We start from the raw sequence: 11969 nt of genomic DNA, 5'->3' as shown, positions 1-11969 counted from the left end.
ATTGAGAGTAGTTGGAAAAAAGATGAGATGAGGAAGTTGTAGCTAGTTTAGTTGGCTCTCTTGAGTAACTATAGAGTACAAATTGGCACAAATTGATAGGAATGCGCTGACACATGTAACCAACCATGAGAAGAAAGTATTGTGGAAGGTGCAACTTTTATTTTTAGGTGACCAGAGAAGAAAGATTTTGTATCCAAATGGCAATTGAATATTTGCATGGGGCAATTTGATGAACTACTTTTAGATCTATTCTTGAACTATGATGTGATACAAATAGAAGCTCTTTCACTGTCTCTTAAAAAAAACTAACCAAAAAACTGTTGTTGGTTTGCAATTTATGCAGCTATTGTTTGGGTTGGAGAATTCGTGGGGTGTGTTAGGATTCAAGCACGGAACACATAACTATTGAGACATCAAATGCACAACAATTTAATGATAAACAAATCACATGTATGAAAGATAAACGATACACAATATTTAACGTGATTCGACTCCATCATTGAACCTACGTCCACGGTGAGAAAACCCGTTCTTTATTATGACAGAAAAACCCTATATAAAAATACAACTTGAATCCAATTCCAACCCTTGTCTACCATCTCTCTTCTCCCAAGAACCCTCTCTCACCCCATGTATAAAGTTACATGTTGCCCTTGTGTGCTTTTTTATGTATCTCTTTGTAGTATGCTAACCCAAATAGAGAACATTATTTGGTCAAAACCCAAATAAGAACAAGAAAACAATGTTAATTTCTAAATTAGTTTAGAATAGGAAATAATTCCTATTCCTAAACTTATACAAATAGAAAATTCCTTGACTACCATTTCAAGTAACTAAACCCAATTAGAAAACTAGTTACTTCCACACAAATTAAAAAACCTGCCTAAAAGAAATTAAACCAATTTTCTAATAAATCTCTATCTTGACGAAAATTTCTTTTAACAACCATTTGCTTTCAACTACCAAATAATAAGGTACCGAACTACATACTCGAATCAATACAATTCTGATATTAAATTAATTCAATCGCCAAATTAACATGTGTAGTTACCCCAAGTCTAAGCTCTAGTTGACTCGTGAGAAAGTGTTTTAATTCGTCATTTCCCTTTGCAGGATTTTGTCTCACCACCACTTGCAATTCGAGATCCGCTTCTGTGAATTCTAACCCTAATTACTGAGACAATCAAGTGGTACAATTACCATACTTTTTTCCATCTTCAAGACTGTCTCGCCACGTGTGGTTTCCAAGATTCTACCTAAAACGAAAAACTCGTTATTGTCGGAGTCTTCTGACACACGAAAATTAGATCTCTTTGTTTCTTTGGGACACGTGCCACACCACCTAAAAAACATAACCGAAATCTAAAAGTCACCAGGTTGAAGTATCAATCATTGGAGATGCGAGAAAGTTTCCATCAATTCACGTCCAAAATCAACATTAGACTCCACCTTTTTCTTGATCCATAAATCACCTGTCTAGATTCACCGTTAAGTATTTTCATGTTTTTTGACTTTCCATCCTTCACCTTCAATGCTTCTTACCAAATTCTTGAAACAAGGATACCACCCATTAAATTATTCAATTGGTAATAGTCACCAACCCACTTGATCTCAATAATTAACCAAAATCTAATTTTGAACAACCAAACTCTTGATCCAGCTATTCAGTTTGTTGGGATCCAAGTGCTTGTGAACAATCCAGTCTCACAACCAAGTTCTGATACTATTTGTTAGGATCCAAGCGCAGAACACATAACTATTGAGACTCAAGTACACAACAATTTAATGACAAACAAGCTACAAACATTAAAGATAAACGACACACAATAGTTAATGTATTTCGATTCCACCATTGAGTCTACGTCCATGGAGAGAAAACTCGTTCTTTATTATGAGAGGAAAACCCGAAACAAGAATACAATTTGAACTCAATTCCAACCCTTATATACTATCTATCATCTCCCAAAAATCCTCTCTCACCCCATATGTAAGGTTACATGTCACCTTTGTGTGCCCCTTATGTGTTTCTTTGTAGTATGTCAATTCACCTATTTATAGAGAATATTATTTGGTCAAAACTCAAATAACAACAGCAAATCAATGCTAATTTCTAGATTAATTCAGAATAGAAAACAACTCCTATTCCTAAACTTATACAAATAGGAAATTCTTTGATTATTATTTCAAGTAATTAAAATCAATTAAGAAATTAATTACTTTCACACAAATTAAGAAACCTGACTAAAAGAAATTAAGCCAATTTTCTAATAGGGTGAAGGTGAAAAATGGAAAAAGAAAGTTAATGTGACGATTTTAGTCATTTTTTGGGAAAATTGATCTATGAATTTGTCAATGAGAATATTAGCTTAGTGTTTTGATTGCAACACATTATTTAGAGGATGAACACACATTTGAGGGCGCGAGATGGGGCTAGGTGTCATGTTCCAAAAGTTGAGAGGCCACATTAAGCAATTAAACCTCATTTCTTGATTTTAATGACCCATCAACCGTCAAAATTTTGAAAGTCATTATTTTATGTTTCTTTTTGCTTTTTCTCTCTTTATTCTCAATTTATTTTCTCTCTATCTAATAGTTTTAAAAATGGCTCAAATCGTAATATACAAGAGGTTAAATCTTGGAAAAGGGTTAGATTAGGTGATAAAGTGGGAAGAATTGTAAATAAAAAGTCATACATTCAAGACCTCACACTTACAAAAAAAATAAAAGATTAAATTCTACGGAATTTCAAACTATGAACACACTTTCACTTTAGTTTTTAAATTTTGATTATACACACTTTGCTCCTTGAAGTATGAAATCTATTCCATTTTAATCCTTAAATTTAATTTTGGACACTTTACCTCTAAAGTTTGAAATCTATACCACAAAGACAAATTTGTCAAAACTAAGGAATAGTAGGTAAGTGATGGCTCAAAGTTAAGAACAAAAGTGGATGAAATTCATACTTTAGGGAGTCCACTGTCCAGAATCGAAATTTAAGCACTAAAATGTAAGTGAGCCAATACACTATAATTTAATACTTTATTCATTTTATATTTTAACCCACCATTAATGGGATGAATTTTAACATTAAGTTAGACTACAGCTGACATCTTATTAAAATTTAATACCTCGATATTCTGTGCCTCAAATATTAATCAAGTTAAATTCTAGGATATATATATATATATATATGTATATATATATATATATGGCATCATAGCTTTAAGATGGATCAGAAAATTTAGACAAAAATTCTAGGATATATATATATGTATAAATATATATGGCATCAATTGCATCATAGTTTTAAGATGGATCAGAAAATTTAGACAAAAAAGCTCTTAAGAAAAGATTACAAATTTTAGGAAGTAGCCGTTACTGAAGATTCATGGTCAAGATCTGACTAAAAATAATGTAAGGTTCAAATTGCATTTTGTTCATCATTTTTCATATTATATGTGAGACCTATAAAATTTTATTTTATAATTATACGTTGTTGAAAGTGAATTACATAATATGCATACAAAATTACGTCTGGTATGTTTTGCACAAAATCGGTCTGAACGGTTTTGCCGACAACCGTTCGGGGCTCGTGTCCCAAATTTTAGATGAGAACGGGCTCGGATCTGCATATAGATCCACATAGGCGCAAACAACCTAATAACTCAGAACGGATTTGGGCCCGGGTCATCCATTTGCTTCTAGGATTCTTCATATTCCGCGGTTACCGGGTTTAGAAATCCCTTCCGGCTTTCCTCACTCTCTGGTCTCTTCTTCAGTGGAATGCTTACACCTCTACTCCGATGGCTCAAGTGGGTCTTCCTTTAACCGAAAGTTCTTTAGTTTTTGGACCAAATTACATCCAAAATTCAATCTTTCCATCTGGGTTTCCTGTATCTCAAAGACCCTTTTTCGGAATTGCCTTGAAATTTCAATTGCACAAGGTAAAGAAGCAAAGCACCAGAATTATTACTGGTTCTTTATTAGCTAATAAGAATGTTGTTGATGAGAAAGAGTTTCAATTCAAACCCTCCTTCGATGAGTACTTGAAGGCCATGGAGTCGGTGAAAGCTAGCAGAGAAAAGCAGGGCCCTCAAAATTCAAAAAAAGATGGGAATTCGAGGGGCAAAAGAGCGAATCAAAATGATACATTGAAGGATTCTGATAGGAAAGACAATAGTTTTAGCAAAGGGGATGAAGAAGATGGTGAATTAAGGGGCATTGGAGGGGAAGTTTCTAGTGTGTTTATGGGAAAAGAAGGGAAAGATGATAGGCTTAGTAAGACTGTTAAAGTGAAGAAGAAGAATGTTGAGTTGAAGAAGACGAGGAAGCCTATGAAGAAGTCTTCTACTAGTGGTGAGAATGACAGCAATGAGAGTGAGGCTTTACATATAATTGATAGGGCTGCATTTAAACCATTGGAACAACTGGATGATGTTTATGATAAGCCAAGAATTACCAGGGTGGATATGGAAGAGAGGATTCAGAAACTAGCTAAATGGTAAGACATTGTTCAATGCCATTATTTTCCCATGTTATTTGGTCCTTTATAAATTTTTTTCAAGAATCGAGATTGTCTTGGCTTTAGGTGGGATAGTATTTGGGATTATGTTATTTGATGATAAATTTAACAGGCAACATCTAGCTTGCAAGCGCTTGTTGTTGTGATTTTGGTGATTTTAGTTGGTTGCATGCATTAGAGATATTAGTGCAGGAAGAAAAGTAGATGATAAAAAATTAAAAAGGAGAAGAGGTTATTGTTTTAATGGAAGCTTTCTCCGTCTATGTTGATCGGAATTTTGGTAATATAAGATTCTTAGTTGTATTGACTGTGAAAGAACGAATTCTGCTTGACATTTCTGCATACATGGGTCCAACAGGTTTTTTTTTTTTTGGCAATTAATCATAGTGTGCATTGAACTGGGTCCAATATTATCAAAGAAAGCCAAAACTGAGACTATTGAAAATGAACTTATTCATAAAGACCGTAAATGGTGCTTGGCAACCTAGAGTCCAATCTAGTATGGATAAAGATATAAGCATTATTAACCTCGGATCTCTATTTTGGAGAGTCAAATTCATGCTCTATTTGGAAGCGTCTCTAGATTGGGCATTGTTAATGCCTCAGCATTTCGGTTGCATGAACTTATTTAAAATTCGTAGACTCATAGACCTGGTCATGTGCTTTACAACATGCTCTCACATTAGTATTTACTCTCTTGATACGTAACCTCTTGAACTAAACCAACCTGTATTTGATTCTCTTATTATGAACTTCCTTCTGTAATGCTGACTGCAGGTTCTTTTCTTCTCATTTATTTAATTCATGGTGAAGTAATTTACTTCCGCAGTCTCAATGGTGCAGATATTGACATGCCTGAGTGGATGTTTTCTAAAATGATGCGAAGTGCCAAGATTAGATTCTCAGATCATTCAGTGCTGAGGATCATCCAGATATTGGGTAAGCTGGGAAACTGGAGGCGTGTGCTTCAAGTCATTGAGTGGATTCAGTTGCGCGAGCGCTTCAAATCGCATAAGCTAAGGTACAGGCCTCTCCTAATACCTTCAAAGAGTAAAGCTCTTGGGGATACCGCAATTTTTTTTCCATGATTCCTTAATTGCTCATGTTGTAAGTTGTTTGAAGCTCAATTCAATTTGTTCACTCGTTTTATTTAGGTTTTCTATGTAACACTTTGGTCAGTTACTCTCCTACAGGGTAAGCCAAGTTTTCCAACTCAAGGAAAGTGGAAATCATCTGTTCATTTCTTTTAACTTTCAGACCTTTTATATTTTGGCTAATTACATTTACTACTCCTCAGTTTTGAATAAACAGTGAATCAACTCCCCAGGCTTGGCCAAACTACTATAAGTTCAATTTCTCATCCGCATGGCAAATAGACTATGTTAGTCAACTTTCATTAACCATTTATACATTAGTTAGTAAAAACATGTAATGAAATCCTAACTACTGATAATCATTCTGGCTCTTCTTCTTCTTCCTGTTATGTCCCTTATCCAAAATCTCTCCTCTTCTTCCTGTTTATCTCGCTTCTCTGGGGCCGGCTACCATAGGTTTAGAGTTGCATCTCTTAAAAGAACTAGTAAGTTAAGAAACTTAGCAAGTCTAAACTCTGCATGGTAATAACATGTGAAATCTTGTGCATTAGACATGAATCCCTTCACCTCAAATGGACTTCTGAAAGTGCTGCTCCATGCATAGAACTCATGACCCCCTCAATACTATCAAAAAGTGAAGTAGAGTCGTTCACCAAAACTTCCAAGAGAGTATAAGTAAATTAAAAAAATCACAGAATGTGAAATGTTTTTGGAGGTGAGGAGAATAATGATTGGAGATGGTGTAAGAAATTGTGAGAGTAGGTGCTATGTAGAGGTCAGAAATCTTGGAGCAGCTTGAGTATTCTTTGCGTAACAGCCGAAGGATAAGCTTAGTGAGGGTTCCAGCGAAAGAGAGAAGATCATTTATGCTTGCTATAAAAGAAATATATGAGAAGATATATCAATCTCTGTTTGATATTTGAATGAATAAGAAAGAGAGACAAAAGACAGATGGGAGGAGACATATGCTTCCTGCAACCATGTTTTCTATTCAGGTGTTAAAAAATGTCGACTTCTGTATTGCATGGCTTGTGATTCAACAAATTTTGAGTACTTTTCTGCTGTTAAAGATGTACTTAATATAGTAATATGCATGTAATAGTTGTCAAAGATGTATTCATCAGTATAATTGGATTTATTTTCTCTTCCCAGATTCATTTACACAACTGCACTTAATGTGCTAGGAAAGTCGAGGAGGCCTGTGGAGGCACTCAACTTGTTTCAGTCAATGCAGGTAGAAGTGTGAAATGTTTGTTACATCCATCATAATTTTGATCTTTCCTGCAATTTTGAGATTGAAATGGAGAATGAACCTTTTACTGATTTTCTTTATTCTCTTTTTTTTGCTGCCAGCAACAAATGTGCACATATCCAGATCTTGTAGCTTATCGTTGTATTGCTGTCACACTTGGACAAGCAGGACACATGAAGGAACTTTTTCATGTAATAGATTGCATGAGGTCTCTTCCGAAAAAGAAGTTCAAGACCGGTTTTCTTGAAAAATGGGATCCTCGATTGGAGCCAGATGTTGTTGTCTACAATGCAGTGAGTGCTTTTTTGCATGACAATTAACCTCACTTGGAAGTTTTGAGAAACCTTTCTAGAATAAGTCTGTATATCAATTATTTCACGGAATAAAAGATACACAAACAATGCAGCATAAGATTGTCATTCTTGGTTACCATGAAGATTTGAAACAATAATATGCCTAGATATGGACGAACAATTGCAAATGATTTTTCTCCTTAAATTAGGGTGATTACAGCTTTGCTTACAATGTTTTTGCTTATTTACAAGAAAATGAGATGAATGTTTTGGAAAAGGGTTGCTTATTTTGTTTCCTGGTTTTAGGGTCCCTTTTTTATAAAGAATCTGTCACTAGCCTGTTTGTTTCATAGCCTGTGTCATCCCTGATTTGGTTTCCTCCTGCTATAAGTAATCCTTTGTAAAGTTCTCATCCAGTACAGTTGGGCTGAAAACAAACTTTACAGTATTTATCCCAATGAGATAGATATATTGACTCAACAGCTGATCCTTTCACCCTTAATCCTGTATCTTTGGCCTATATTATACTACATCTCTCTCTCTCTCTCTGATGGGTTGTTTTGGGGGTGGGGGGAATGGGGTTGTTACATGTTTGATATTCATGGTTGGAATGGCTTTGTTTTGGTGGTTTCTCTTCTAACACTATATCAAGCTAAAATAAAAATTTGCCTCTATCCATATTACTATTAAACTTGATTAAGTGCCCATTTGTTTTTTCATTTTTATTTTGTTATTAGTTTCCAAGTGTAGAGTTATTGAATATTGCATCTATTAGTATTTCTATCAAGGGTATTATGCTAACAGATATCATGAACCACTATCTGTCCAAATATGGAAGTGGATTGTGCTGGACATTTGGTTTGAGTATTCCAAAAGTAGTGTATTGATTTCTAAAAGGATTTGTAATCCAGGGATGTTCAATCTGTATATTCCTCTTTTTGTCATGTCTTGTCCCCCAGTGGTTTAGTTTGTTATCATTCATTCTTCTGTGCAGAGGACAACTCATCATGTTTTTCTTTTCTATGTTGTTCTTTTTAAGATGAGTTAGGAGGGACTCTTAGAATTGGAGACTTAGGAGTCTTGCGTGCTGTGCTACCATGTTAAGGTTATCATATTTCTTGAAAGCATAAGAGTTTAGAGAAGAGGGCATCTTGTGCTTCAGGAGACTCCATGTACAATTTGTACCACTCTATGCTTGTAACTATACTGTGACCAATTTTGTTGGCAGTTTCAGCTTAGGTGTTCTTTCATCACACTTGTTTGGTCTTTTCATCTTCAGATTAAAATAGGAATAACAGCTAAAAAGTAACTTCTGATGATCCTGAGAAGCACTAAATTGAAGGGCTCCTTTCCTTCTGGCCGTCACTTTTGGTCATCTATGGCGCAAGCATGTTCCGAGATTTTTTTCATTATGACTTAGTCCCTAATCATATGCAAGTTTTAAGAAATATAACTCAAGCTAGGATGAATCAATTGTCACAGAAAAATCCATATCACAAATATTATCTTGTATATGCTTCTAAAATTTCAAATCGGTAATACTTTACCTTTGTCATCTCCAGATGTTGAATTTAATTGAACTCTGCAATTATCTGAGCAATTCATAGATTGAGCTTTGGTGCTTCATGGTGATTGCAGGAATGAGGTTATGATAAGAACAGAATACTTTGCTAGCCCATTATAATTTTTTTTTTTTTTAAACTTATCCCAGTATAAATGTTGATGTGACTAAATTAGATGATAGTAGCACTTGATTGACAGGATATGAAAAGTTTGTATTGTTTTTCTCCCTTTACAAGTTTCGTAGTAGCTCAATGCTTGAAGGACTTTGGTTTATCTACGATGCCACAATTATCTTTAAAAGCTGTTTTCTTCATGGTTAATGGAAGTTCGTTCTGCTATGGTCTTTACAATCTGAGACTCTATGCTTATTTCTAGGTTCTAAATGCTTGTGTGAAGCGCAAAAATTGGGAAGGTGCATTCTGGGTGTTGCAGCAGCTAAAGCAACAAGGCCAGCCTCCCTCGAGCACGACATATGGTCTAGTCATGGAGGTATAACACTTTAGTCTGCTGTTTGTCTATATCATTCCATTTATGAAACAGGGTGATATGCCTTCCTTTACCAAAGTTTCAAGTGTGATTACTCAGCTGCATAGTATACTTGACATCCATCAAGTTTCTTTCTGAAAGTACTGTTGTTCAATTTGGTGTCTTCTTTAATAATGTGACTATAAACTTTCTGTATTTGGAACTGTTGTTTTACTGCATTAGAGGCATTTTATTTATTGATATCTGGTTATCTATAAGTATTGTTTTTGCTATTGGGTAATTGAAATCCATTCGCTGATTATTTTGTCTGGTTGAACAGTTTGGGTTTTCCTTAAAAGATTTCATCTGCCAGCTTAATTCAAGTGATTGTATTGCAACAGGTGATGCTTGCATGCGGAAAGTACAACTTGGTTCATGATTTTTTCAGGAAAATGCAAAAAACATGTATTCCAAATGCCTTAACTTACAAAGGTAATGCATCCATATGTTTTCTTACTCTGGAAATTTCCAAACATTAACTATTTATGACAAAATCCTATCCTATCTACAGTTCTTCTGAACACTTTGTGGAGGGAAGGTAAAATTGACGAAGCTATATTAGCTGTTGAAGAAATGGAAAGGCGAGGAATTATTGGTACCGCCAGTTTGTACTATGACCTGGCTCGTTGCCTTTGTAGTGCCCAAAGGTGTCACGAGGCACTAATGCAAGTAGGTTCATTGCATTTAATGCCAAACTAGGTTTTCTTGCCAGATTGTAACTCTATTAGAGCATATAATTTTTTAGTCTGCCGTAGCAGTGATGAATATTCAATTTAGTTCTCTTTTCTAGATGTTTTCGTTAGCTGAAGAGACTGAGCTGTAAATTGATGAATTTTCTCTTTCTTTCCATTTTCCACAGATCGACAAATTATGCAGAGTTGCAAATAAGCCTTTGGTGGTGACGTTTACTGGATTGATTCAAGCATGTGTTGATTCTGGTAATGCTAAAAATGGAGCATATATCTTTGAACATATGCAGAAGTTCTGTTCTCCAAACTTGGTTACCTATAATATAATGCTAAAGGCCTTCCTGAATCAAGGGATGTTTGAAGAAGCAAAGCAGTTGTTTCTGAGATTATTAGAAAACAGCCACACTATAAATAGTAAATCAGATTACAAAGAAAAGGTTACACCAGATCTTTACACATTTAACACGATGCTGGAGGGATGTGCTGCAGAAGAGAAGTGGGACGATCTTGAGTGGGTATATGTAGAGATGTTAAAATCTGGTTACCACTTCAATTCAAAACGTCATCTTCAAATAATATTGGATGCCAGCAATGCTGGAAAGGTATTGTTTCCATTTTTTCTTGTCACCCATGCTGGTCTCAGTTAATCAACGATTTACATTTGTTGAACAGATTTTCTCTCTGTTGCTTGCCACTCGGATTTTACTGCCAATTTTAATGTACATGGATGTGTGTGTTGATTACTTTTAAGTGTTCCCTAGCAAGCGTCACGTGAGTTCAGGTCAATTGTTGAGTTCATGTCAATTTTGGCATACTTTCGTAAAAGATGAATGACATTTTGTAGTGTTTAGTCCTTCGGATATATGCCCCCTTCACATATTCCTCTTTTCTTTTTTTGAAGTAGACAATAAACTCCATCACTAATTGTCCAGTATTAGAACTTATGAGATAAAGTCCAGTTTATTCACATGCCATCTTCTTTCTTACAGGGAGAACTCTTGGAGATGGTCTGGATGCATTTGGTTCAGGGAGATCAGATTCCGCCATTCCTGCTGATTAGCCAAATGTTTCGCATAAAACTGGAGCAAGGTAACTTCACTGCTGCTCTCTCTTGCTTTGCTTGCCATCCTTCTATTAACTCGCAGGCATTTTCCACCAAGTGGTGGTTAAAGTTCTTCGCGGACAACGTTCATAGCTTGGAGAAGGATACATTTGTCAAGCTGATGCACTCTGCGAATTCATTGGTTGCCAGAACCGATGCCCAAAATCTCATACTCCAAAATCTAAAGCTATCCTGTATGGAATTTTTAAGCCAGCAGATGGCATCTAATGAACTTAGTTTAACAGAAGTAGCTGATAGAACTCATTGCACAAGCACAACTGCTTTTGTATATTAACTACATCTATATCTATAGTGCATGTTATCTTGTCAGTGTAAATGTAAGGCGATTCATTTTCCCTTCCTGGCATTTCATGTCTTGAAGATCATGGATTGTTCTCCTCCAACTGTTTTGCTGAGCAGGCAATCTTTTATGTGGATTCTTAAACAGCTTTTTCCTTCACCTTGTCTTCTTGTTCAAATATAAGGTTTATAATCATCATAGGCATTTCTCTAGGATGCAACAGCCGATTTGCTCACTGGCACAAGGTGAATAAATTATTTTGATATATGTAAATAAGCTTATGAATTTTAAAGGAAATTTTCAATATCAAATTCAGTAACGAATCTATATAAAAATTTTCTTTTTCCAACGTAGAGGTGAATACAAGAGAAAATACAAAAAGGACATTTTTTGTTGGGGGGGTTAATCTTTCGAACATGCCTATATTTTACAAAGTCGGCTTTGAGATGTCTATATTTTACAGAATTAGCCATTTTTCTTCTTTTAGAACCCTTTTCTTTTCAAATAAAAAATTTTAGCAGGGGAGGTTTGGGATTTCAAGAAGTGTGTGTATGTGTTTGGTGGGGCTGGGGGAGGAGGGGAGAGGAAGGCTAAATTTGAACTCAAATTAGGTTTGTTTGGATTG

General features: G+C 35.3%; 1 protein-coding gene across 1 annotated transcript; it reads left to right on the top strand.

Moving 5' to 3' along the window:
• Positions 1-3661: 3661 nt before the first annotated feature.
• On the top strand, positions 3662-11410 carry LOC113710468 (pentatricopeptide repeat-containing protein At1g30610, chloroplastic). The gene is made up of 9 exons (XM_027233496.2): positions 3662-4504; positions 5355-5546; positions 6772-6853; positions 6973-7164; positions 9103-9216; positions 9594-9684; positions 9764-9921; positions 10112-10543; positions 10931-11410. Exons 1-9 carry the CDS (start codon positions 3807-3809, stop codon positions 11336-11338), a joined length of 2367 nt encoding a protein of 788 aa, XP_027089297.1. The 5' UTR covers positions 3662-3806; the 3' UTR covers positions 11339-11410.
• The last annotated feature ends 559 nt before the right edge of the window (positions 11411-11969 follow it).

The sequence above is a fragment of the Coffea arabica genome, chromosome 9e (assembly GCF_036785885.1).
Source record: "Coffea arabica cultivar ET-39 chromosome 9e, Coffea Arabica ET-39 HiFi, whole genome shotgun sequence".
Classification (NCBI taxonomy): domain Eukaryota; kingdom Viridiplantae; phylum Streptophyta; class Magnoliopsida; order Gentianales; family Rubiaceae; genus Coffea; species Coffea arabica.
Note: the sequence above shows the minus strand (reverse complement) of the source record. Positions and strands in the feature narration are given on the sequence as shown.